The sequence below is a fragment of the Cinclus cinclus genome, chromosome 8, assembly GCF_963662255.1.
Source record: "Cinclus cinclus chromosome 8, bCinCin1.1, whole genome shotgun sequence".
Taxonomy (NCBI): Eukaryota; Metazoa; Chordata; class Aves; order Passeriformes; family Cinclidae; genus Cinclus; species Cinclus cinclus.
In genome coordinates this window covers 19,057,716-19,085,645 of record NC_085053.1, presented here as the reverse complement: position 1 = coordinate 19,085,645, position 27,930 = coordinate 19,057,716, and the positions used below count along the sequence as shown (strand labels likewise).

Genomic DNA, 27,930 nt, shown 5'->3' with positions numbered 1-27,930 from the left:
TAGTAGCTGTGCTGAAAGCTTCCTGAAGCCTGTTTGTGGTGTGTTGAACAAATGCACTCCATTCTTTTCTAGTACGTGCATCTTACATGCTAGTCTAACCAGAAACAGACCTTTTGGGGGTCAAATAGATTTTCCTTAAACAGTGAAATTTGCTATAACTTAGGGTAAGATTCTGAGTACATGAATTCACATGCTAGACCTAAAAAAATACGGGCCATGAACATAATATTATAATTAAAGAGACAATTTAACTTTTCCAGGCAGTAAATGCTAGTCCTGTGTTGCAGCTGACACGAGTAGTTCTTACTGTATTGCTTACTGAACATATCCTATAGAACCAGGGAATTTGTCATACAGCCACTTACTGTTCAGCACCCAGGCTCAGCTAATGGCAGCACTAATCTCATGAGGTGCAGAGTCTTAACTCTTCATTTGTCAGATTGCTCAGCAATAGACTGTTGCATGGCATGATTTGTTCCCTTGAGGCTTCTCCAGTTAATTGCTCTGCTATTTAAATAGTGAAAATAGAGACCTGTTGTTGATCCACTTGGGTGTAGAAGGTGTAAGTGCCCTGTGCTTGTTGCCCTGGAATCACTGGCTTACCCTAGGGAGGAGCTGTACAACAATCTCGTTAGTCATGCCTGGTTGCTTTATCAAGGACAAACTGCCATGTTCACAGCCCTGCTGCCCCACGTTTAAAAACCCCCTAGTGCCAAGCAACCAGCACCTGAAATACCATACAGCATTTCCCTGAATAAGGATAGATATCCCACCTGCAGTGAAACAACGTGCCTTTGTTCCACATACGTTCTCTACAAACTTTAGGGCTGTGCACACCACATTTCTTGCATCCCAAGTATTACATGTGAGAAACTGAAGAATGGGATAGCCTGTAGTGTGCAATATACTCAGGGTAACAGGATCAAATCCATTTTTCCTTTTTTCTTTTAAAGGACATGGTTTATTTTTCTTTCTAAAACCAAGGCTAATTACCGTTTTAAGTTGTTAACTCACTTCAAAAAAGTAATTTGAAGTAATTTTTGGATCCTTAGTATCCTGAGTTGCTGCAGCTTCATTGGGATTGACTGATGTAGTTTTACTGTGCATTAATTAGCGTTGGCAGGTACTTCCTTAGAGGGTGCACATTCAAGAGAGTTTGAAAACAGGATTGGTTGTAGTTGGAGAAAAAGTGTCTGCTGTCCATTACAGCGTTCTTTCCATTGAGATTCTCAGCAAAGTGACTCATTTACAACTCTACAAATCACCCAGTCAGCATTGTGTTATGCTGATCAAATGTAAATAATTGAAACTGCTAGTCTATGGTCCAAGCAATATTAATAAATGGTACTTGTAGATCAGGAAAAAGAAAGTCCATGGTAATCAGTAACAGAGATGAAACTGAGTGTCAAATGCTTCTTTACCCTTCCTTCCAAAGCTCAGGACTGCTATGGCAATTTCATGTAGGTGCTTTTCTAGGTTTGTGTTTTGAAAATAATTAGGCACGTGTGCAGTGTCATCTTCCAATGATTTAAATGTCACAATACAGGTTTCATTTCACTTGTTACATCATGTAACTAATGATGACATATATAAGCTCCATACTGTTTAACTCTTCAGTTTAATTATCAGCTCCATTTGCCTCATTATTTTTTCTTTCCATAGTTAAAAGCTGATGCTATTGTTCCAAGTTGTAGGTAGGATCAGCATTGTTGTACCAACTTCAACTTTTTTCTCCATCCTCCTCCATATGAAACACAGAAACACATTTCCACTGAAGAAAGTTTTGCAATAGATACCTGAATTAGGACTGTTAATGTCCATGAATTCTTTTTTAAATAAATCTGCACATCCTCTGCATATGTGGAAACTTGACTGTGTTCATTTACTAAATCTCACTAATGAAGTTATTAATAAACAGTACTGGGTTTTAAGATCCAATTACCTTTCCACAAGAAAAGGAATGGGTAGAGACAAGACATAAATACTTGTCACCAATTCCTTTATAATACGTTTTAGTAAATGGGAAAAGGCTTTTAAAAAGAAGTTGCTTATCTAAAATTGAAAACCAGCAAAACTCCCTAAATATCAAGATGAGCATGAATAGTTTGGTAATGTTAGTATCTCATTTTGTCTCACTGCAGTGTCATCCAGTGAATGCCAACATGCTGTCTGAATTGGATCCCAGTAATGGGAAAAAATACAGTTCTGCAAGTTCAGAGGAAAGCTTCAGTTTTAAGTTTTGTGGTTTCAAACTGAAGTGGAAAGTCCACTATTAAAGAGTGGGGGCAAGTTTACTGTGCAGTTTTGTTTGCATTTTTTATTGGTGGAAATTCTTTCAAAATCAGTAACAACATTGAATCCAATTCTCTTACTAGAACTGGATAAAAGCTGTTTTTGAGTATTCATTTAAATCTACTACATGCTACCTTGGAAAAGCTGAAATCAAACTGGCTTCAGACCTTTTTTTACCTCACAGCATAAGCAGTTTAAAATATGTATGTAATTTCATGTAGTCAGAGGTGCTCTGATTAAATCTGCTAAGAACTTTTGACTCAGGGCTGCTTCACTGTCTCTGCCCACCTGGTCTGACTCCATGTGCCAGAAACCTTTTTCTCTGCAATGTTTTGCCTTTTCTTCTGGCTTGACTTTCTTCTGAAAGTCAGAAGATGTGGTAAGGCGGTGCTGCTTCTCTCTGTGCCTTTCAAGCAGTTTCCTTTAGAAGTGCTGAATGTTGTCTCATAAATTTTTCACTATTCATGTATTGGGTGTGTTCAGTGCACTTCAGAAAATGGAGCAGTTCCACTGAGGTGAGCGTGGCTCCTTTGGAGCACGGTTGTCTCCTGCAATGTGAACATCTAACTACGATAACTACAATATATAGCTCTGTTTCACAGTAGAGGAAACATTTTGAATTAATTGAATGTTACAAATACTTGAAAAGTATGTTTTCTGTGTAAAATCTCAGTACTTCAGAGATGTTGTCCAATACGATAGGATGTCTCTTAAACTCAGGTTATGTTACTGTTGCTTTATTAATCCTCAGATATTTATAGATATTCTGTGATAAGTGCAAAAGAGTTGCCTGAAGTCCTTGTATCTTTTAGGTTTTCTTTTATATCTTGGACATAACTCTGTACTAGTCTATTCGATACTTCGCTATTAGCAGAAATTCCTGAACTAGTGAGTGGGAAGTCGGTAAAGGACCCTGCTGGGGCGCAGGCAGGAGCGGTCTGAGCGCAGTCGGGGGCAGCGCCGATGGCTGCGAGCTGCCCGGGAAGGGGCGGGGGCGGCGGCACTCCGGGCCCTGCGCTCCGCGCCCTCGGCGGCCGGGCCGGGACCGAGCCGGGGTCGGGGCTGGGGCTGGGGCTGGGGTCGGGACTGGAGCTGGGGCTGGGCCGGGGCTGGAGCTGGGGCCGGGGCGGGGCGGGGCGGGGCCGCACCTGGCGGCCGCGATGGCCGCGGGGCCGGGGCGGTGCCGCGCCGGGGGCAGAGTCCAGCGCGGGCGGCGGCGGCCGCAGGAGTCCGGGGCCGGCGCGGAAGATGCCGCTGGGGCTGAGGAGCAAGAAGAAGGACAAGTCCAAGGAGACCTTCAAGCTGGTGGAGAGCGAGGCGGCGGCCCCGGTCCCCGCGGCGGCCCCGGCGCCGTCGGCCGGCGCGTCGCGGCTGCAGTTCCACACGCAGCTGGCGCACGGCAGCCCCACGGGCCGCGTGGAGGGCTTCGGCAGCGCCCGCGAGCTGTACGCCCGCATCGGAGAGGCGTTCGGCATCCACCCCGCCCAGGTAGGGCCGCGGCCCGCCCGCCTCCGGAGGCGCCAAAGGGCGCCGGGGCTGCTCGCACCCGCCCTGCCCCGGGCGTGCTCTGCCACCGGGGACCTGCCCGCTGTACACTCGTGGGGAAAAAAAACCTGCCTTTGCTATTCCGAATGAGCGTTGCCATACGGAAAAAGACATAAGGGTGACCGCATTTAACTCTTACGTGGTAAAAACAATGGTCCTCTTGACCAAAACTCCGGTGTCTCGGTTGCCCTGTTGCCAGCTGCTGTTTGACACAGTTCTTAGGCGCTGCTTCGTTCCAGTTAATAAAGGGACAAGGGATTTATGAGGCTAAATAGCCGGAATGAAGGCATTGGGAGGGGAGGGGATTTGGTATAAACGCCCTGAATCGTACCACGTTTTAAAATTTCAGCCGAAAGTGATGATCGGAAAGTTTTCTGCCTTGCCAGGTAATTATTTTTAAAAGGCTCGCTGTTCAAATGGAGTTATTTAAGTCTGTAACAGGATTCTTTTTTTAAGCTCTGCTGCCCTTTTGATCTTTTTTCTTTTTTTTTTTTTTTTTTTCCTGGGCCGTGTTCTAGACATTTGTTTGGATAATGATTCATTTGTGCTTGTAAATGCATTGTTTTCGCTTAGTTAAAAGGTAGTGGTCATATCAAGTTCTTCCTATGCGGTTTTGTGAACCTTAACCTCTGAGTGGCAAGTTGACACAGAGGGCTAACATTTCATTATGCCTACGTGTGGTTGTACAGCTTTCCTTGTTTTCTTCTTTGTAGATGACTTTTTAAAAAGTTGTAAACACTACTACTACGACAGGCTTTGCTCTGAGTTTGCTGTGGCCTGACGTAGCATTTCAAACAGTAAATTGTAAAGGGAAAGTGGCAGTAGCAGCGAATACAGTTTAACCAGTCGCTGTTGCATTAAGTAATTAAAAGGCAATGCATCCATGTCCCAGACCTTCCCAGCTGCTTTCTGACCTTCTGTTCCTTTGTTTCCTTTTCATTCTGAGCTGCTATTCCCCTTTTGTTCTGTTCCATCTCAGTTGTACCTTTTATTCTCAAGTTCTCATAATTACTAGATTGTCTTCTATTTTAGTTTTCTTCCTTTCACTGTTGAACTTTTGGCTCCACTGACTTGAGAAAGAGCAGCTTTCACAGAGAAATTTAATTTTGTATGAATGGTGTGCTCCTGTTTCTCCTGCTAGATGTACAATCTGACACTCTCAAAGGTTTTAGAGGAAGCACCACATATCATGGGCATATATTGCCAGCCTTGTGCCAGACTAGAGAAATTACTTATTTTCTTTTTCTCCCTAATGTTTCATTCCTTTAATTTTTTTAAAAATGACTTATTGCTAAAAATGGGTGGAGAATTATTGCTGGTGACACTGAAATGAAAACCTTTTACTCTAAAAATTCAGTTGGCTTTAACAAAGTTACATGAAGTGAAAATAGTGAACAAAAATATTTCCTGGTGTAAAGGTGGCATAACAGGGTGAAGAATTCAGACCAGAGAATCATGCAACAGAATTTTGCATAGAGAAAAGATCAGTGAACAGCCAAGAAATTTATTGGAATGAATTTATTGGAATTTATTTTAAATGGTATTATCTATTAATTAAAACTGCTTTTGGACAGATAATCTGGTGTAAAGCCAGAAGCTACATCTCAGCAAACTAAAAGACACTAAGGTACTCAAATGCCATTTGTAGGTGTTACCTGTCTAGGAAAGTTTCAGTGACCCAGCTCTGCTGAAGCCTGTGATACTGCCTTTGGAAACAGGTCCTATCACAGAGATCTCTACCCTGTAGTGGCTGAGCTGGAAAACAGTGGGGGGGAGTGGAAGGGAAGAGCTCTCTGTAGAGAGCATTCAGATGTCATTTGCAGAAGTGAATGCATCTAATATGATAAATGAGTTTACTAGAAGGTAAGAGGCAAGAGTATGGATTCTTGGATAAATTCCTGCCTAAGTGTTTAAATATGATTCTGAATGAGCTACACTTGTAATCTGTCACTTCTCCTTTTGACTCCACATGGTTACAGCATCTCTTTTCCTCTCTGGATCACATCTTCCAGGACCAGCTGAGTTTAACTTCTGCTGGAGAATCCTTTCCAGGTTCTGTGATTGACTGCCAAAAGTGGCAGAGAGAAGTTTATATAAAACACAGTATTTGTTGGACAGACACTGACAGAAACTTCTCTGTAGACCTGGATCATGAGTAGGGTATGATGAGGACAGGACAAGGTGGGTATAGCTTCAAAGGGGATGTTTGCTAGGTATCTATGGAGGAGTGAGACATAATAGCAGCTTTCTGAGGCTTTTCCTGTACTCATCCTTTCTTGTAGGTAAGTTATTCTTCACCCATCTTCCTAGGTGAACATATATCTGTTACCCCTTTTGAGCTGAGGGGTAGGCAGAAAGGGAGGCTTCTGCCTACTCCTCTGACATTTACCACGTCCAGCATTTCTTTTCTCTGTCCAGTGTGACTGCTCTTTCCACAGCGAGGAGGAGTGAATATGGCTTCTAGCAATAGATTGCCTGTGTCATTGTCGCTGAAACTGGGAAAAACAAAAGCTCTCCAACATTTTTTTTTTTTATGTTAGAGAATTAATGCATTATTTTATTCTGGCCAGGATGTGCAGTGTAAATCATTTTATCCACACAACCCCAGGTTGGGCAGTGAAAATCACTCCATCACACATAATTCCTTATCAGAGCTTTTCACACATATAGGCAAAACCTAAAGAAATCCTTGTTCATTGGTCTTAAATTACACAATTCTTAGTATTCGATCTTCTGTTGGTTATCGATCCCTTCACCTTCGATGCTAATTTGGTCCTCATTCTTCAGTTCCTTTACCAATCTTTTCCCAGACTGGGTGACTCTGGCCTTGCCAGGGGGTGATGTGTGGGGGTAATGGTCCTTGAAGTTCACTTATCTCCTGTGTTTCTTCTGGCTACTCCCAGTCTGTGGATCTTAACATTTTAAATTTTAAACCCCGGTGAAGTCTTGTAAAGAGAAACCTCAATTCCCTTCCCTTTAGGCAAAGGAGAACAAACCCCTGACTAAAATTACATGAAAAAATGTAAAAGTTGCATCATTATTATGGGTGTTGTTCGAGGTAGATCACATTCTTCTTGACTTTTAACTTGATTACTTCAACAGGCTTTCAACAGGAAAGAACAGAGCTAAAAAAATATAGATAGATAGATGCAACTCTTAACTAACAGCACAACCCACACAGTTACGTGTATGTTTCTATTTACATAAATAATATAAATATATCCTCCTATTTTTTCTATGGAGGCTGAAGTAGGAAAAGAAGTTGGAAAAAGTATTTATGTGTAACTTTGGCCTTTTAGGATTACTATTCCACTATGACTATAGGGAATGTAGCAGGGAATGTAATGCTCCCCGTGAAAGGGTGAAAGTGCTGGGTGCAACCTGTATGATAAATAAATGAGCACTGACTGGAGGACAATGTGGGTCTGTTAAAGCATTTGGTGGTGGTGTGCTCCTGTGAGAGCACATGGTAGGGCTTTAAAGTATTCAGAGTAGCTAATCGGGCACTGAGAATGTGGATATTAAAGTCCAGCTGTAGCAGGGCTATTTCTTGATCAGATAAGAAGGGAATGGTGACCCATAGAAGCTGTAGGGACTTTTGGTTTGCTTACTTGCAATTTGCCTTTTGATTATTTTGTTTGCTTTGAAAGTGAAATGTGATGGGGCTGATGAACTATTTTAAATGCTCAGTGGCTGTGTCTCTCCAGAGCCCTTGGAGGTTGGGGGTTCTTTCACAGTGAAAGGAATTTTGCATCACAAGGGTAATTCAGGAAAAGAGAGACCTTTCTGGCAGCAGTAAGGGCAGAAATGCAGCTCCCTCTTTCTCTTCCAGTATCAAGAGTTCAGCTGCTGATCTTGTGCATGGGCTGTTGTTCCACAGGCCTTGCCTCCTCATGCTAAACAGTCAAGTATATGGTGAGGCTGAGCCACATTAAACTTTCATAGAAGTATTTGATTTAAACCTGTTCAATTTAAACTTCTATGAAATGCTACTAACAAATATGCCACTGCTGAAATTTGTATTTCTGAACAAAACTGTCCTTTTAACAATAAAAAATCTGAAGTGTGTTTTAGGGAAAAGAGTCAGCTTGTGAAATCCTCATCATCAAAATGTTGGAAGTTTTATTGTTATGCTTATCTGTTGAAACAAATTGCTCACAATCACGCCTACAGATTGAATACTTTAAATGAGCAAACTTAACACTCCCTACAAAACACCTCCACCCAACCTTATGGCAAGAATTGTTTGCTTGCTGTTTCCCTGGTTAAATGTCACACCCATATTGCATGTGGTGCTTGCTGTGTCTTTTTCAAATACTTTAATTGAAAGTATTTGAAATATTAGTATGGAAATAACTGGATGGAAGAACTTACACTGTAATAGTTGTGTACAGAAAAACCCCCAACAAACCCTAAACAAACAAACAAACAAACAAACAAAACCCCAACCAAATCCCAAAACAAACAGCTACAAACAAACGCTAAATGTTTATTTTATAAGACTTTGAATGTATTGACCAAGTTGAATACCTGACAGTACCAAAAGCACACTAGAACTTGGAGGAGCTGGTTGCTCTTTCTGTTGCTGAAGCTAGTCAAGGTTCCCATATTTTCCTTGGGGAAGATAAAGTGAGTAAGGTACCCAGAAAATGCGTTGGTGATTTCTTAATATGATGATATCTACATATATAGGGAAATATGTCAGTGGGTGTTACATCTTGCTCAGAATTAAAATTCCCAGTTCCCTACCTCTTAAACAGAAAGTAAGATTATCTGAGATTTTAAATATGTTTTCAATAGCTTCTGAGTATGTAATCTATCAGTCAAGTTATTATTGAGTTCTTCACAAGGTGTCAGCTCAATATGGAGGATGACAGTATAATTAATGTATAGAACATGCAATATGGTACTGCATATTTACTTTATATAACACATCATGTAACCCTCTTTTTCTTAGCTAATACCATTTCTTGATATAACACACAGTATAGCCCTGGTTTTGGTGGCTAATGTGGTCTCTTCCAGTTGAAAATATGTATGCAGGGAATAATCTGTTAGTAATCTTCCTGGAGGAATCTATTTTACAAAGTTGTGCATAAGCTTCTAGTGTCCAGTGAAATGGAATTTCCTTGTTCTGAGTGCTGCAGAAGACAACTCTTGGTGAAGGAGGTATCCTAGATACTTTGTGACTGATGTAACAGTTCTCATCTATAATATCTTTCTAAAGCTGGCATGAAATATTCACAGTACTAATATGCTGAGTTAAAAACCAAATGCCTATGAAGTTTTAGGCTAAGGACAGAAAAGACTTAACAATCAGAATTGCACATTGATTTTTTTTTCTTTATTTTTGAATAAGAAAATTACTATTAAAATATGGAAAAGTTTGAGTGAGTGGAAGCTGTCATTTAAGTATTCAAGTATATAATCTGTCATTAGATACCAACCAATATTAAATTTACATAAAATCTATTAAAAATACCTTTTTTGAATCAGTAAGTCTCAGTTGTGTACAAATAAAGCTGTACTATAACTGGTAGATGGTGTAGTGGTATATCTTTCTAGGTAGATACATCTTTAGTACATTACTCTTTGCATATATCTGTTCTGAGAAAAAGCAGTTGTTCACTAAAGAGGATGAAGAATGATTTAAGTTTTATTTTTGACTGGCTGATGCTCTCTCAGCCTTGTGGTTAGCACAGAACTGACTCACAAAAAATTCTTCAGACTTATAGGCTGTAGTAGGAATGCCATCCAGATGAAGATCTATAAAGAGAAACTCTGGATCAAGTTTCTAAATATCACATTTCTGCTCTGTTGCCAATTTTATCTATTCAAAGGTGTGACAGTATTTACTAGATTGTCTGTTTGACAAGGTCAGATGAAGGATGCTGATGTCTAAAGTGTAAAGACAGTGCTTGTTATTCATCACAGGAACAGTGAACAGAGAACTGAGTTGCCGTTTTAAACTGGCAAAATCATATAGTTTGAGAGAGCTGAAAATGCGTATATGAACTTGGTATAATCTGTTTTAATTTTTTGGTTTAAAGAAGGAGTTTGTCACTAGAGTTTTTTTTTTTAATTTTATACTTAAAACCAGATTAATTTCTCTAGGTGTTGTTATACCTAGAGAGTATTGTTCAGCTGAAAACCTGAGCAAATAAAACTAATGTGTGTTAAGGGAGTGCTGTTACGACTTTCATTGTTAAATAAGGTGTTAGATTGCAGTGGATGTTTGATGGATTAGATGAGATAAGCAAACAGCCATTGAAGTAAGGCTGTTTGGTGGGGAGGGGGGGTTGTTTTGTTTTTAAAAACAACAACTAAACAAGACCTTCATCAAGAAACACAATCTCTCTATTAACTTTCAGTCTTTTAAGATCAAAATCCCCATAGTTACAGAAACTAAGTTCTAGAAAGCTCCAGAGAACTTGAATGCTCTCTGTGAAATACATCAGTAAAAGCATCTGCTCTTTGTTTGACCTGGAATCAATTTAAACAGCTTGGTGCCAGTGTTGCCAGAAGGAAAGAAAAAGGCATTTGTAGCGTTCTGGTGTGGGAAACCTGTGTCTTTGCCTCAGTGAAGTAGATTTTAGGGATTCTCCAAGTTTCTCTTGGAGCGCAGAGTTTCTCTGCTCCGGCTGCTCCCTGTGCTCTGCGGCGCTGCCCAGGAGGGAACTGTGTGGTTCCCTTGGCCCTCCTCTCCTGCTGCAGCTTGGAAAGGCTTGGGCACCTGCTCTGACAGGGCATGTTGGGCTTGGCCAAATTTCTTCATGCAGCTCCGTGGTGGGCAAAAGCATCTCTGTTCCCACGCAGTACAGATGGGTTACTCTCACCCTGCCCATGCCTGGGACAAGAAACCTCCCTGCTGAAGAACTGGCATAAGTGTAGGGATGAAAAGGACTGCCTGATATCCACTGCTGAAGGGAAATCTCTCAGAAAATACTTATAAAGAATAGTTTTTAAAAGAATGATTTATAAAGAAGAAATTAGACCTTTTTATTAAGTCTTGCTTTTACTGGAACAGGGATGACCCCAGCTCTTGCTGAGGAAAGCTAGGAACTAAGCAAGCCCATTGGAGACAATGTGCTCTGAGCTAATGAGGGAACATATGGAGCCATAAAAAGCATTTCATGCTCTCTCATGAGTCTTATGTTTTGATAAGCTCTCTTTTTCTTCCCACCCCCCCATTAAATTGCTTTCAACCAATCGAGTTTTAAAGTAGTCCCTAGTGATCTTTGAATCGGGTGGAATTCGAGGTGGGTGAACAATGAAGCAAAAGATGCTGATGGCTGTTCAGTTTGCTTTCTCTGACCTCTGGTGCAAGCTGTACCAGCTCAAGATGCCTCTCTCAGGGCTGGTGTGCTGAGACAGGCCTTGAGAGGCTGCTCACACAGGTAGGTCTCTTTCCTATGTTCCCCGCTTGCAGTTTGAGCTACTGATGCTTTCTGTTGTGTGTGGATGGAGATTCTCCCTTCTCCTGATACAGCTGGAGAAGTGGGATCCTTTCATCTCCAGAACTGTCCCAGGGACCTGAACTCTGCTCTCATTTTAGCTTCCTATCAAGCTCACCAAACCCAGTATACTGTTAATATGTTTGCTTTCCTTCTGCACAGATCATGTTTTGCACTTTGAACACTCATAAAGTTGATATGGACAAGCTCTTAGGTGCACAAATTGGCCTTGAAGATTTCATATTTGCCCATGTGAAAGGACAACGAAAAGAAGTGGAAGTTCTTAAAACTGATGATATGCTGGGGCTTACCATTACAGATAATGGAACTGGCTGTGCCTTTATAAAGGTAAACTTAATTACCAGTGCAATACTTTGTTCTATAGAAGCTCCTGTTACTATAATAGGTTAATTATTGGTTTAATGATCCTTTAGAACTATAAAATCTTTTATTATCATATATATGGTAAGTAAAGATGAAAGTTGCTTTTCTTTAGGTACATAATTCAAATTTAGTTCAGCTAATCTGTACTGCATGTCATTCAAAATCAGTTCACTTGTTCATTGCTTCTGTAATGTGTATCAGCTTTACAATGAGACCATTGTATCTCCTGAGCTACCCTGAGGTGGTAGGTGTTAGATACTGCTTGCATCTGCCCCCTCCTGTTTTAAACTGATTTTCTGATTAATTTATTTGATGCATATAGAACGTCTGTCACTCATGTGATAATGAGATCATGTTCTTTCAGTCATTGGCTCTTCTCAGGGCAGAAGCCTTTATGCTGTACAAGAGTAGGGGCAAGTATAGTGGTTTTTCAGCTTTCCAGTATTGTTGCCTTTAATAGGGTGAATTACAAGGATATGGATTAACACAATTTACCACAATGAAATTGAGTAGCATGTATGGGCAGTAACACATACAATATATTAATCATAATTGTTTTCCTTCTCCTCCTCTATATGACCTAGAGACAGTCTGTTTTGAGACAAGTAGAGGCTGAGGAAATGATGCTGCCCTTCTTGCTAGGCTAAGTATTAGGAACCTTAATCACATTTTCTGCCTTTTTGAGATTCTTTGCTCTAATATACTCCAATTACCCATTATTAGTGAGGCATTAGCAATTATCTTTGATTACTGCTGTCCCAGTCACTGTTCTCATTGTAAACAGAGCTTCTTGTATGGAGAGGTTGTATTTTCTGTTCATTCTTTAGCTACCATGGCTATAAAACAAGACACAGTTTAGAAATCTGTTTGGTGTCTTCGTTGTGGAAAAATATGACTGAGGTCACGTTTGTGAAACTCAAGATGCAGTGAGGGCTTCACTAAGCATTTTGGCAAAATCATAGCCTAACTTTTATGTTTATAGACAAAGAACTGTGAATGTCTAGTGATGGCATCCACACAGCCCATAACATTTAGTCATGCTGCTGCTTATGTGGCAGTTTAAAAGAAGGCGCTGAAAGCAGTGCTTCAGTGAGCAGCTTTCATGTGTGCAGCTCTGGGCAGTGACACTCCCTTTGTGCTTGGTTGGTCGCAGGCAGAGGGAACAGCTCTCACACAGACTATTGCACAATTGGAGCACACTGGAAAACCCTCACAACATTAGCCAGACAAGCGGTAATTTCCAGTAAATTGTGTAAAACTCCTCTGACCAAATATATGTTTTTCTTTGTACTGGTCTATTAATAAGCATTGTAATGAAAATGGTGTAGTCTTCAAGGGAATGCATACATTTTAAGGAGTTTCTAGGAGCTTACTTTGTTGTTGTTGCAGATTTATCTAATGGATCTTTTAAACCAGCACAGAAAACACACATACAAAATTAAAGCTGCATGTTTTTTTTTTACTTCATTGTCTAGGTAAATGATTAAGTAGAGACTGTCTCTAAACTTTTATAGAATTATTTTGCTTATATGCATATATTTTCCTTGAAAATTTGTAACTATGTCCCATTCTTAATTAAAAATTAATACTAAATTTACTGATTTTTGGGTTGTTGAAGGTTGCTATGGGTTGTAGTTGTTTTACTGAATTTTGAATAGCAAGGAGGTTTCTAGGTGTGATGTGGTAACTTGACCAATTTTAAACCTGACACTGAAATGTAGGACTTTTTCCTATGAGATTTAATCTTGTTTCACCTTACCAAGGACAAAACCTGGTGTTGTTCTGCTTTCACAAATTTGTTTTTGGGGTACATGGGCAGGTGGGAGAAGTATTGTGGTGTCAAATTAGCATTCAAAGAACAGCAGTAGAACTTGAAGTATGACTGAGTGGTGTACAAGGAGACATTATCAAATGGAGTAGGCATTGCATAGGAAATATAGATCCTCATAGCTTCTCAATGGACTGTAGAGCACTTGAAATACAGGCAATTGCATCTTAATTACTGTGACAGTGTAGCTCGACTGTCTCAGTCAGTTAACTTGGAGTGATGATAAAAAGTAACACGAATAACAGCCAGTGAATATTATTTAAACAGTCCTGGTGTTGGGATCCAAGTGCAGAAGAAAAGCTAAATGAATATTCAACATGTAGACTAGACATTAGTTGAAGCCAGGTGGGGACAGGTTTTGAGTCCTGGTAACAGAAACGCATTGGGCACATTTGGTTTCTGGTGTGTACAATATCCGCATCCATGTTCACCACAAGGCTTCTGTTTGGTGCTAGAAAGAGTTAAACTGAGCCTGAAGCTTAAAATCATTGACTGTAGGACAGTGAGAGCTCTCACACTTCCCACTGACTCTCAGATGGAGGCACATGTGTGGGCTCAGACATGTGCAGGGGCTGGGAGCTGCTCCTGGGAGGATTGCACAGCCAGGCTGGCTGCTACAGTGGGAGGTGGCAATGTGTTTATCTGCCTTGTCTCAGTTATCTCATGCAAAGTTAGCCTGAACCACGTCAGTCTTTGTTGACAAGATTGTTATTCAGGAACACATTAGAATGAAATTTGTATCTGCAAAATAGAAGATATTTTGCTATGTCATAGCTTTTCTATTCAATAGCCATAGAATAATGGCTTATGTGATGTGTGCACACCATGAACAAGTATGACAGCATGCAACAACAATAAACAGAATCACTGAAATTGAAAGTGTGATAAATCATAGAGATATTTTAAAGGTTTTTCCGCAAACTTTTAAAATTGCACTGTAACTTATGTTACGACCTTTAGACTATTTGTGTTTTCTGTGAGATGGCAGTTAAAGGATTTTTTAATTCTTTATTATTTCAGAGGATATCCTTTAATATACAGATGTATAGCTTGATGAGGAAAACAGTAGTTTTACCACTGGGGATGGGTCTAATTAAGATCAGCCCTTTACAGTATATAGTTTTTTACTGAGTCTCTGGACCATACTTGAGAAGAGAAGAATTCTGTTACTATGCTTGTCAAGCTATTAAATAGAAAAACCCCCAAAACTTGAACAGCTGTTCACATTACTGGGATGTCTGTGGTCTGTTTTAAAGCACAATAAATATTTTATTATTCAGAACCCTTTATTTCTAAAGCATGGTTGCATTCTTTTTTCCCCCTGTCTGATTGTATATTCAAAACTTATTAAAATACTTTGTTTGAAAAATAATAAAATAAAACATTTTCAAAATGGTTTATGATAATCTTGTAGACAAAACACACTGCTGGAATAATAAGTTCAGTGGTATTGATACTGTTAACTGACATTGTTGAAACTCTTCAAAATGATCACCTTTTAAAGAAATGTTTCTAATTCTGGTGATGTTTTCTTTTTAAACAATAGCGAATCAAAGAAGGCAGCCTTATGGACCAAAGCAAAACCGTCTGTGTGGGCGATCACATAGAGACCATAAATGGAAAAAATGTGTCACAGTGTCGGCACTATGAAGTTGCCAAAATGCTGAAAGATCTGGAGAAAGGTCAGAAGTTTAAGCTGGAGTTGGTAGAGCCTTTGAAAGCATTTGGTGAGTGACCTGACTCTCCACCTTGCTCAGTAAAACACCTTCATAGTAAAATCCCAACACTGCATTACGTTGTGAGCTTGTTTTCAGAATGCAGCCAGGTGTCCACCTGTGGTAACATAAGGACTGCAAGAAAGTACATTTAGGTTTTTTTTTTTTAAGTGGAAGATTTGTGAATGGATTTCCTTCCATCTTGCTTTATCCAGCAGTCATCCTGGTGTGGGTTACCTCAGCCTGAGCTTTAGTCAGTCTCTTTGCCACTACATGATGTTGCAAGATAAGAACAGGAAGTGTTTTATAGATACAGTTTTAAAGCATGGATCACTTCACTAATGTCCTGATCCTCAAAACTCCTTTCTTCCTCTGTTGATACATAACCCCTGTTGTTTTGTGTGTCAGACTTTTCTATTTCTGGACCCTTTACTGGGGTCTGTGCCCTCTATTGCAGAAGGAGTCTGCAGCACTCTGATTCCCCAGAACACCTCCTTTGCTGCCTGCCTGTTGTGCCTCTCCCCAGCCTTTTGTGGATCTCCAGTCATGCAGCAGGTGTACTCAGAATTGGCAGAAAGCAGAATTGCAAAGCTCTGTCTCTGCTCACCACCTGCATGCTATGAGGAAGTGCTGCTTAAATAGGAGGAATGCATACTTACTGCTAATTCTTGTATATATTAATTCTATCAATGTAGCAAACAAACAAACAAACAAGGGAGGTTTTGCTCAGGCAGTCAAAACAGAGATTGAATTATGATTTATCTCATTTTTTTAATCCACTCCCCAAACCATGTAGCATTTTCCTGTAATAAAAACTTCAAAATAGTGCTAAATAATAAATTTATATGAGGCCTTCTGCATACCTGCAATAACAGTCAATTTAATATCACTATCTTCACTACAGCAGCAAAAATTTGAAATGTTTATTTTTAAAATTTTTTAATGTGTTAGTAGTTTACAGCTACTGTTATACACCAGTTTTGACACTTGGTGTCAGAATAGCAGCAGAAATTGAAAATGAGAGAAGTGCAAAAATGTTTTGCTTTTGCTGCTTCTGTGAAGAATGATAGTTATGAGTTGATCTCTAATGTGTTTGTATATAAGTTGGTGCTGCTGTTAAGTGAATGTGTATGTTATACATTATGCTAAAGGATTGCATATATTGTCTATCACAATTAGTAATGCAGTAGTACCTTTGTTTAATATGGGCCTATAATTTGTGTTCAATGATAGAAGTATTACACAGTCTGTTTGTAAAGAGCGGGGTAAATCAGCTTTTGATTGATGGCTTCAGCCATAATTTAATAGTATTTACTTTAGTCAGGTGACTAAGATACCTTTTAGTCTGCTTGTGATGTAGAGGAGGAAAGGCACTAATTTCACAGCAATACCTTTTTTCTGACATTGATTTAAGAGACAGCCAGAGCTTTGTGGACAGATTTTTTGGAAGATGCATGATATTTTTTACCCTACAGAAATTAACTTGCAAGTTGCAGTGCTCAGTATGTTAAAACGTCCTGTGGTTAGGCTTCAGGCACAAAGATAATGCTTAGCTTCTGCTTAAGCACTAAGAATAGCCCCAGAGGAGATGACAGACAAGATCCAGATCCTGCTGGACCAGTAGGTGCCGAATTCCTGTTTATTTCAACAGGTACAGAAATAAGAGACAAGCCTCTGTGTGAAATTATTTTCATTTTTCTTTCTCTGAGCAGAATGTGAAATAAGTAAAATTTACTGGTTGGACATCCTTCTACCATGTACACAGAGGCTGGCTGAACTACTCTAGGCAAGGCTTGTAGCACAGAATTAAAGAATTGTACCCCTCACAAGCTGGCCCTCTGTGAATTGTGAAAAATGAATAGAAACAACATAAAAGCAGCATAACACAAACTCTGCATCTTAAATATGTGAACATGATAAATAGTTTCTGTGATAGCCAGAGTGTTTTGGTTTAAAGTACTATAAATAAAGGTGATGTCAAATCATGAGTTTTAAGGTGATGATGGTGACAGTCTTTAAAAAATAAGCTTTTTTTATCAGGAATGACTTTTTGAAACAAGTCTAGCAGAAATTATGACAATCTTAAGGATTTTTAAACTGTCCTTGAAGCAATAAAAGGATTAAGAAAAATTGTTTATCCTTAATATGTGTGTATGAGTGTATATATATATATATATATATATATATGAGACTGATACATACCTATGTGTATCATAAAAGCTAATAAAATTTACTTTTCAAGGCCTATTCGGCATAATAATCTAGATCTGTGACTGGTTATGCAAGAATGATGAGTTGAAATCTGTCTGATTAAATATCAACATTAATATAATATGTTAAAGTATTGCCTTCAAGAAGAGCTTATTAGAAAGGCCTGATATTAAGAGGAGGAATAATCTGTTAGATAAAATAGGACAATTAAAAGCAGTTCTGCAAGATTGTCTCCTCTCTTCTAGCACTTTCCAGATTCACTGTGTAACTCCCATGTCAGTAAGTAAATGAAAGCCTTGCCACTCTTGAATGTAAAATTACATCCTGGAACAAGAAAACCCAAACTTTAAATGATTCCATGCTCCAATTACTAACTGGGGTGCCCTTACCCAACATTAAACAAGAAAGACTGAATTCAGGTAAAGGAAACTCTGTGTAAACCGGATACTCTTCCTGGAGATTTATCAGCTGTGAAATAATTTTGGTGAAACCAGTGGAAAACCTCCTGCAGATCTGCTTATGGCCACTTCACCTCTGTGAGTGCTGATAAGTAAATTGTTAGCTCAGCTCAATGTGGCTCATCATCGCCTGCTTAGCAGGAGTGTTTGCACCATTGCATCAGTGAAAGAGAGAAATGTTGCAATGCTAAACCTGCTGTGTTCTGTCTGTAAAGACCAGAATAAATCAGCAGATGGCTGGTGACTTTAGCTGCTATCTAATATAAAGGTATAAATACTCTTCTGTAGAATAGGGAAATAAAATTATACGAGGTGCATATATGAAAAGAATACCATAGGCCTGCTTATATATATTGGTCAGTGGAAGTCCTAGCCTCTGTGCAGTTGAGAAGATATTAGAATTTAAAGACAAGGAATTGTCGGCAAAGCTATACTTAGAATAGTTAATTTATAATTACATAGTTTAGATCTCTACTAGAATAAAATATGAAGATATTGTAATAACTGAAACAGATACCTTATATTCTGTTGTACTGTATACGTAATTTTGTTTGGTATTTTATTTTTGCTGGATTTTTTTTTTTGTCTTTAGAAAAGCTGGAACCAAGGTCCAAAGGCAGAACTGTGTCAGAGGCTAAAATCTCCAAAGGGAGAGAAACACTTCGCCTGAGAACCAAAGGCCCTGCTACTGTGGAGGAAATGGTATGGTGTGGTATATGCTCTTTAGTAGTTTAATCACCTAGCTTCTGATTTATTCTTCCCCAAGGCTGATAAGTAGGAAGGAAAAATGTGGGTGTTACAGGGTTTGTGGGACTAAAGAGAACAACTGAAGTTGACGACTAGCAGGGATAGGATGGGGCTGAAGAATGTGGAAGCAGAGAACTTGTATTTAGATGTCATGGATTACATGGATGAATTTAAGGTAGATTAGACCAAGGAGTGCTGAAAAGAGGGAAGTGGGGGGGGAAAGAGGTGGGATGGTTGTGAAGAATTTGATCAATTTCTGACACTGAAGTGTAGGGGTTTGGTGTAAGGGTTGTTGTTAGGAGAGGCTGATTAGATACACTGACCTGAATTTGTGCAAAACCAGGATTATAGTTTGGTGAATAAATGTTATTTATTCTGGGCTCTTCTAAAGCCGATGATGATTTGATGGAGTTCTGTATTTTCAGGAGATATAAGGCCCCTGGTCAATTTGAATGAGTGAGCTGTGATCAATTTGAATGAGTGGCTTGATATTAGGAAGAAAGCTCATGTTTGTGAGAAGAGGGAAGGAGAGTGGAATAGTGTGTTTTATTTATAGATTTAGTTAAGTCTAGGTGGCCAAGATGGGAGTAAGGACAATCACTGGCACATTGCTGGTTATTTTGAAATCTGCATGGATATAATCATATTTTTGCTCTTCTCTCTCTTTATTCCAACAAAGCCAACTGAAGTTGAAGAAAAAGCAATTAAAAAAGTGGATGAGCTTCTTGAAACATACATGGGCATAAGAGATATTGAATTAGGTGAGTTTTTAGCAGATACATTGCTAGAAGATTAAATAATTTCTCATTTTCTATAGTCTAAAATTTATTGAGTACTTTAGTCTCTGGATGTAAGTGAAGCAATATTTGTCCAGCCTGAAGTCTCAAGAACTTGCCTGTATTTCTACAAATGAGTTTGATAAAAGCATCTCCCTCCCACTTCAATCCTTATGATGTAATTGCTCAATCAATCTGTTCTTTCTGCACATTATCTATACGCTGTTGCATGAATTTTTTAGTTGTTTGCTATAACTGTCACCACTGTGTTCTTTCTGGCATATATTTTTCTAGTGAATCTTGTGTGTGCCATGGTTAAGGATTCTCTAGGATAAGTATGTTTATTTGCTTTTTTGCCCCTTGGCATAGACACATCAAAGTTGATTGTTAAGGTTTGAACCTGGTATCTTCATCAGTGAACAAGCGACTATTTAGCAAGGGAACTGACAGAATAATTACACAAATTAATCAAAATCTCTAGAACCTGTATTCTGATGAATATGAGAACTTATAGAATATTTAACAGTTATAAGAACAATTTGATTTATAATGAAAGAAACTACTTAACCTCAGCGTTGTAAGTTCCTTAAAGGTGCACCAAACTTGTCCTTGCAGCTGTTGCTTTTCTTTGTTATTCTGACAACAAAATAGGAATTTTTATTTGTGTGGGAAGAAGCTGCAGTCTAGCTGTTGTAGCCTCCTGTGGCTGGTGTAGTTCTCCTAGGATCTTGTGGAACTGCTAGTACTGAGACAAAGAGAAAGGTATTTTTTATTATGGTAATATCTTATCAGTAATATCTTAATATCTTATCAGCCAGAAAAAGGAAAGAATAAGCTAAATGGAAAGAGATCTTGAAAAGAAAGCTTTCATGAGAGAGAAGGTGAAAAGCCAAAGCAGAAGAGAAAATGGGTCTGGCATGAAGCTGCAGTGGGGGAAGTATCAGGGCTGGAGGGGCTCTGAGAGGAATGAGAACAAAAGGTGATTATCTGAATAGCCAAAAGGCCTTTGTTGGCTGCTCCTACCAGCAAGCATCTGTTTGGCAGATTCTACTAGTTTTCTCACAGGAAAAAGTGTAGGTAAAACAGTAATTGTCCTCCAGTCTAAGGTAGAAGTGGGCTTCTTGGCATAGAAGAGAGGGCAGTGCTGCCCAAAACTTGAGTTCTGTTTTGTAGGTTCTATCCGAACTTCCCTTTTCCCAGGAAACTGGAAGTTCTCAAAATTTTTGTTCCCAGCAACTCTACTATGTGATGCTGCTGCCATGTAATACACTCCTGGGAGGCCTGTGTGGTGCTGAGCCATGTTTAGGTTAGGGAGAATTCCATGTTCCGTCTCACTCCTGCAACCTCAGTCCCCCTCTGGCTCAGTCTTCAAAGCTCTGAGTCCCCTGCCAGCTGTCCCTCTGGGAGCTGTTTTTGTCCTGCAGCTGTTGCAGTCCTGGCTCAGGCTGGGCTTCTGGAAGCTCCTGTCCTTGCAAGTTACTTCCAAGGTCCCCAGGCTCCTTGCCCTACAGGTATAAGCAGCTATAGGTGCTCTGCTTTTGGTGTGCATGAGAACAGTCCTGTGGGAGCTGGTGTTCCCTGTATTTTTGGCTCTCAGTACTGTAAACAGGATGGCTCTTGCACAGTAGACTGAGAGGTTCAGCTTTCAATACATATGGTTGAGTTAGCAGCCAAGCAGCTGGTAGAGTTTTCCTATGAATTCCTTGAATTTTTTTTCCCCCCTAAAAAGATCTAATGCCCTTCATCTTTCAGTATGTAGTTTGGAGACTTAAAAAAAAAAGAGCCTTAAAAGAATACTCAAAGAAGGAAGAGGTCTTTGTTCATAGAGAGGCTCTTTTATTCCCAGCTGGGTGGTTGTCTTGTCCCTCACCTCTTCTTTTCCTCCCCAAAAGGTAGTGAAACCATGAGAAGCTGTCAGAAATCAAAGACTATAGGGTTTATGTAGCTTTAGTTTGCATCTTTGAAGCCATATCCTGAACTTCAAATATGAATCAACAGCCAACAGTGATGACTCAAACCCCCCAACTTTACCATTTTAAAACAATTAAACAGCTCTTGGATTCTTTATGAAAGTAGAGCTAATCACCTGTCACAAATCTGTTCAATTAACACATGTCAGTTTTTCACATACTGGATGTGATCAGTCACCCATGAAAATGAAATATGAGGAAAAGATTCATTCAGAGAATGCCAATCACCACTTAGGTTGAAATTTCACTCATTACTCAAGCCAGATTAGTTGAAAATGCAAGTCATCACAATGTGCAGCTGACAAGTGATTAAGATCTCAATCATTGCTCAGTTCCCTGCACTTCTGTTTGTCAGAATCTTTGGATGTCAGTTAATGTTACTTTCATCTCCATTAAAATGACACTTCCATGGTGTGATTGAATTCTGAAACAGTGCCCCAGTTTTAAGACATAAGTTAGAAAGAAAGAAAAGAAAAACTAACATTAAATTATAGACAAAATTAAAGGTGAGATAAAGCCCTTAATTTTTGCATAGTTAACTATCTTGACAGTTTCAAGAATGGCTGACTAAATCTACACAAATCCCTAGGCTGCACCAAAATACTTGGAAATTGTTGAAGAAAATACATGCACTTTTTTCTGGCACAGTTTTTTTTTTTTTTTTAAATTTTATTATCAGAGATCTAAATGCTGCTGAGATTTACATACCTGCTTTTGGATGCATTTTTGTCTTTTTACTTCCTTACTCCTTTGTACTGAAAACGACTCAATTCAGAGAAGGGACAGTTGGCTCTGGAAATGTATTCCTCAGCCATTTTATGGGTGCATAAGAAATTGGGCCAGGGCTTGACTTCAGCATTCTTTAAAACATGAATACACAGCTGAGAGATAATTCAGGTTATTTTAAATTCTACGGGTCCTTTCTGGTAAAGGAATTTGAGCAGTTGATTAATAGGAGAGACTCAGGGAACAGTGTTAGTGAAAAATAGTGGCATTTATTTTTTTTAATCAGTAAAACTTGAATTATTGTGGACTGTATTTAATCCAAAAAATTCTGAGTGGGAGGAAGCCTGGATCTAACCCCAGAATGCTACTGATTGTAAATGATGGCAAAAGGCCTTACTGTCCAAATTTTTCTCCAGCATCTTTTGACTTCATCCACCAATACTTTATTTCCCTTTCTTCTGTTTTTCTACTTCTGGATGATTATTTCCTTTCTGTTGCTCTGTATAATATTATCAGACATGACATATCGTTAGGGTTGGAAAAGACCTCCAATATAACTGAGTCCAACCTTTGGCCAAACACCACCATGCCAACTAAACATAGACTAAATGTCACACCCAGCCATTTCTTGAATACTTCCAGCTATGGTGGCCCCACCACTTCCCTGTGCAGCACATTCCCATACTTAACCACCCTTTTAGTGAAGAAACTTTTCCTAATGTCCAACCTGAACATCCCCTGGTGCAGTCATGGGCTGCCAGCTTCTCTGGGAGAAAGGTGTGGGGAACAGTATCAAAGGCCTTACTGAAATCCAGGTGGACACATCCCCAGCCTTTCCCTCATCCTGCGGGTGGGTCACCTGCTCATAAAAGGAAATTAGGTTGGTCAGGCAGGACCTGCCTTTCCTAAACCCATGCTGGCTGGGCCTGATCCCCTGTTTGTCCTGTACGTGCTGTGTGATCATACACAAGATAGTCTGTTTTGTAACCTTCTGTCACTGAGATCAGGCTAAAATATCCTTGCATATTCTGCCTCTGTTTAAAAAAATTTAAATCTATTTCTCAGTTTTTTACTTTGTTTTTCAAACTTACCATCTAGTCAAAATGTCTTAACAGGTTTAAACCTTTTTTGTTACTCAAACTTATTCTCTTGGCTCGCAAATCCAATCTATCAATGTTCAATAAATGCTTTTATCTCTAAATGCTTTAACTGAAGTTATATTCTCCCTGAATCTGTTGTTTTCTTCTCCTTCTGTCACCAAACTTCCTTTTCCCAAAGGATTTTATTGCATGCATTCTAGGGTATATTGTTTATGGCTCTTCATTTACTCTGAAAAAATAATGGGAGTTTTTTGATAAAAGGAAGGGCAGCAAGACCAGTTAAAAAACCAAAACAAAACAAAAACAAACAAAACCCCCCAACAAAACAAAAAACAAAAAACCAAAAAAAAAACCAAAACCAAAACCCTTCAAGAATAATTACTACTTAAGAAAAAGGGACAAGAAGAAATATTTCTAATAGTTCTTGAGTAATAGATCTGACAAAGTTCAACATGAAATTTAAACCAACTAATGTTAAATACTGGAAACTGTGATAACATGCTTAATTTTCTGCTTTAGAGTGACAGAATTATAGTATTTGTTAGCTTTTTATGAAGGCAAAGCTTCTAATAGTATTACAACTAAATAAATATTGAGGCTTCTGTCAGGACTTCTGAAAAAAGTTTCTTCAGAAGTTACAGTGTAGGATATAGGCAGCAAAACCACTATGTAAGATAGATAATAAGAATGGTAGGCAGAGGGTAGCTTTCATGGCTTGTGCCCCATGTGTCTATTAAACGTGAAATAAGGATTTATTTGAAGTTATTTTAAAGGAACTAGATTTGAAAAGCCAACGTATTACTTTGTCTGTATTCTGAGAAGCTTGATATTAAGTTCTCAGTTAAAGTTGACAAGACTTCTAATTCCTTTCACCACTTTTAAGATTGCTGAACTTTTCACATTTTACATAAAAATTAATCAGATATTAACATTGCCTGTAGTGAAATGGAAACAAAAAAAGGAAAATCAGAAAACAATTGAGGCTCTTTGGACTGTGGAATAAAATCCCTGTAATCACTTATTGTGCAGCTCTTACAAGCAGTGCGGAAAAGGGAGGGGAGTGGAGACAATTTGGCACGAATTGATAACCAGCTAAGTTTTCTTCAAGCTGGCAAGTATCTGCTACATGGCGCAGGAGTTCAGATGTCACTCTGTGAGCAGGTGTGTTCTGCACAGCTGTGCTGCCCTGGGAGAAGCGGGGATGTGTGCACGGGGTGGGGGAGAAGCTGGCCAGCTTTGTGCATGGAAGCAGTGACTCAGGGCAGGTTTGGCTGGGAGGCAGGGCAGGTTTGGCTGTGGCTGTGGCAGTGAAGCAGGGCAGGTTTGGCTGTGGCAGTGAAGCAGGGCAGGTTTGGCAGTGGCTGTGGCTGTGGCTGTGGCAGTGAAGCAGGGCAGGTTTGGCAGTGGCTGTGGCAGTGAAGCAGGGCAGGTTTGGCTGTGGCTGTGGCAGTGAAGCAGGGCAGGTTTGGCTGTGGCTGTGGCTGTGGCTGTGGCAGTGAAGCAGGGCAGGTTTGGCAGTGGCTGTGGCAGTGAAGCAGGGCAGGTTTGGCTGTGGCAGTGAAGCAGGGCAGGTTTGGCTGTGGCAGTGAAGCAGGGCAGGTTTGGCAGTGGCTGTGGCTGTGGCAGTGAAGCAGGGCAGGTTTGGCTGTGGCTGTGGCAGTGAAGCAGGGCAGGTTTGGCTGTGGCAGTGAAGCAGGGCAGGTTTGGCAGTGGCTGTGGCTGTGGCTGTGGCAGTGAAGCAGGGCAGGTTTGGCTGTGGCTGTGGCAGTGAAGCAGGGCAGGTTTGGCTGTGGCTGTGGCTGTGGCAGTGAAGCAGGGCAGGTTTGGCTGTGGCTGTGGCAGTGAAGCAGGGCAGGTTTGGCTGTGGCTGTGGCTGTGGCAGTGAAGCAGGGCAGGTTTGGCTGTGGCTGTGGCAGTGAAGCAGGGCAGGTTTGGCTGTGGCTGTGGCTGTGGCAGTGAAGCAGGGCAGGTTTGGCTGTGGCTGTGGCAGTGAAGCAGGGCAGGTTTGGCAGTGGCTGTGGCAGTGAAGCAGGGCAGGTTTGGCTGTGCAGAGCCCGGCGGTGCCGGGGATGGAGGCGCGGCAGTGCGGCCGGGCTGGCGCTGGAGGTCAGCACCGCGCTGCCGAAAGCTCCCTCTCCAAGGAGCCTGCTTCTTTCCATCGACTGCATCTGGGAATGGGAGTATGCTTCAGCAAATATAGTACATGACAGCAGTGCTGATTAGACTTACTCAATGCAGATGAATCTCTTTTTTTTTAAATTTTTTTTTTAGGCTGCTTTAGCACGGCGATGTTCTGATTGTTGCTTGTCTGGGTTGAAAGTTGATCCGCTAAGATTTTAGTTTTTGTTTTCAAGCTTCATAAACCTATAATAAACCAGTTTCTAGATTCTATTTATTTGTCTGGGGAGGTCAGTCTTTAAAGAAATCTGTGTTTGAGGTTACACTTTCTGTTAATGACAGTTTATTTTACGTGCAATTCTGAAGCTTCAGCTAGGGCAGCTGGGCTATGATATAATACCTTGTCATCTTGTTCTATTGCTGCTGTGTCTATGGTTTTTCCATATCTCTTGGCCAATTTGTCTTAAATATGGCTAAATTCCCTACTCCCACCCTGCTGAACACTTGTCTAGATTCTTACTCTTTGGATGGCAGCTTTTTCTAAATATCTGATGTGACAAAATCTTGATGTGTTTGCTCTTACATCACCTTGTGCAGCTCTTTTCTCTCCACCCTCTCCCAGTGTCTATAAAAAGTAAGGTCACATCCTGCTTCATATCTGGAAATCTGTGAAATTTAAATGATACCCTTTGCCTCATTATCTCCAGGCTTGCTTCCCTGTAAATACCTTTTTGTGCCACATTGTCAGGGAATGTAGAGTGGTGTTGATAGAACAAATCCTTGTTTTCCACTTCTCAGGAACAAGAGTCTCCTCTTTAATACCCATTTCCCAACCAGACTTGTCTGAATCAGAGGCCCAGGAGCTTCATGGGGGACACAGAGAGAATCAGTGAAACAGGGATAGGGTTTCTTCTGGCAGCGCCTTGAGGGTCCTTGGGAACCACTAGTGGTTCCTGGGAAGCTGGGGTACACCTGAACTGTCTCCACCACAGCAGTTTATTTGTCAAGATTTACATAAATTTTCCTTGGACAGCTTTATGTGGTTTGACACACTGTGATTGTGTTTGGAGCCCCACATCTGAACACAGTTAAAACCAAAACATCAAGTTTCCTCAGAATTACTGTTGTTGACATTTACGATGTGGGATATGGCTCAAGCTTGTTTACAGCTTCTTACATGTTTGCACAACAGCAAGTACTGTTTGCCAGAAGTTCATAACTGTCAAAAAGTTTGAGCTGAGCTTTAGGTCAACAAAATAAAATTTAAAAAATTTAGTAAAATTTCAGTGTAGGGAAAGTTGATTTTTATTTTTATCAGAGATATTTTGCCATGTTGATTCAATATGGTGTATATGGTAGGTGGCAGACTGCCCCAGTGAAGATGTTTTTCTGTGGCTTCAAAACTTATGGTGTGTTTTATGTTTGGTCATTCCTTTAAGAAAAGGCTGGGAGCTATCAAATCCTTCACTTTGACACTTGAATTTTATATGGTCATGAAGAAAGTAGTAGTTATTTATGTTTAACAAAAGATGGAGGAAGCCTTGCAGTTTAAGGCAGGTGTGTAAAATAATCACAAAATGAAGCAGACTTTGATGTTTCATCTGTTGTACTGTACCATCATTTTCCTGTGAAGTGAGGCTGTGGAGCAGAGGTACAGGTCAGAAAACAAACTGTATTCAGCAGTGCTGTTTGTACTGAATATGTCTTAACAGAGCATTCTGCATCCCTCAGTCCATGGTAGCTTGCTGACAGTGGTTCTCTGGGCCCAGCTTAACCATGAGAAACTTCTGTGCTGACTCTTTTCACCCTTCATGGAGGTGCAGGTGTCATGATCAAGAGAGGTTTAAGCCCTCAGAGTTTTCATTTGCTCTGCTATATGTGGGTTGCCAGCATCCAGTGTTGTTTGGGGTAGACTTCTAAGTTTTCCTAGAGTCCAAGAAACTGCAGTGGCAGAAGGTGAGGGACTGCTACTAAGGAGTCAGTCCAAAGCAACAGCCCCAGTGAAGCCACTTCAAAAGTGAGCTCTGACACTGGATAAATTCTGATACTTTTGTGGTAACTAAGAGAAAATGCTGGACAGTATTGGTAGACAAGATATCACAGTTTAACTCTGTTGTATCACTCCTCTGCTTTCATTTTCCTGCATACCAAGATGTTCCTAGTGTTTGCTGGCTCGAGTTTATTGTGCACAGCAGCAAAGCCTTTCTCTTGCTTCTGCACAATTTGACCCACCTGGCTGAGATTTTCAGAAGTAACTTTTTCACTTTCTAGAGGCATAAGCACAAACTTTAAGTACGTAATTCCTGTTGAATCCTAAATTCACCTGGTAGACTTTGCATCTCCCTAAGCTGACCAGGTGTTGAAAACAGACAGCCAAAGCGATCTTGGGATGTCTATGTGTTAGCGCTCACTTTCATGATAGTTACATTATTTTGTTTTGTTGCTCTTTAGCTGCAACAATTGTGGAAGCTGGAAGAGACAAGAAAAACCCAGATGAATTTGCAGTGGCATTGGATGAAACTCTTGGAGACTTTGCATTTCCAGATGAGTTTGTATTTGATGTATGGGGAGCAATAGGTGATGCTAAGCAAGGACGACTGGAATAA

The 27,930-nt window shown here is 40.1% G+C and overlaps 1 protein-coding gene across 1 annotated transcript; it reads left to right on the top strand.

Annotated features, from left to right (window-relative positions):
- Nucleotides 1-3,540: 3,540 nt before the first annotated feature.
- On the top strand, nt 3,541-27,930 carry GIPC2 (GIPC PDZ domain containing family member 2). The gene is made up of 6 exons (XM_062497289.1): nt 3,541-3,780; nt 11,454-11,639; nt 15,050-15,230; nt 18,480-18,589; nt 19,314-19,395; nt 27,776-27,930. Exons 1-6 carry the CDS (start codon nt 3,541-3,543, stop codon nt 27,928-27,930), a joined length of 954 nt encoding a protein of 317 aa, XP_062353273.1.

Coding starts and splice junctions, on each gene's coding strand:
- GIPC2 (XM_062497289.1), top strand. CDS start 3,541: ATGCCGCTGGGGCTGAGGAGCAAGAAGAAGGACAAGTCCAAGGAGACC. Junction 3,781..11,453: donor TCGGCATCCACCCCGCCCAG/GTAGGGCCGCGG, acceptor CCTTCTGCACAG/ATCATGTTTTGCACTTTGAA. Junction 11,640..15,049: donor CTGGCTGTGCCTTTATAAAG/GTAAACTTAATT, acceptor TTTAAACAATAG/CGAATCAAAGAAGGCAGCCT.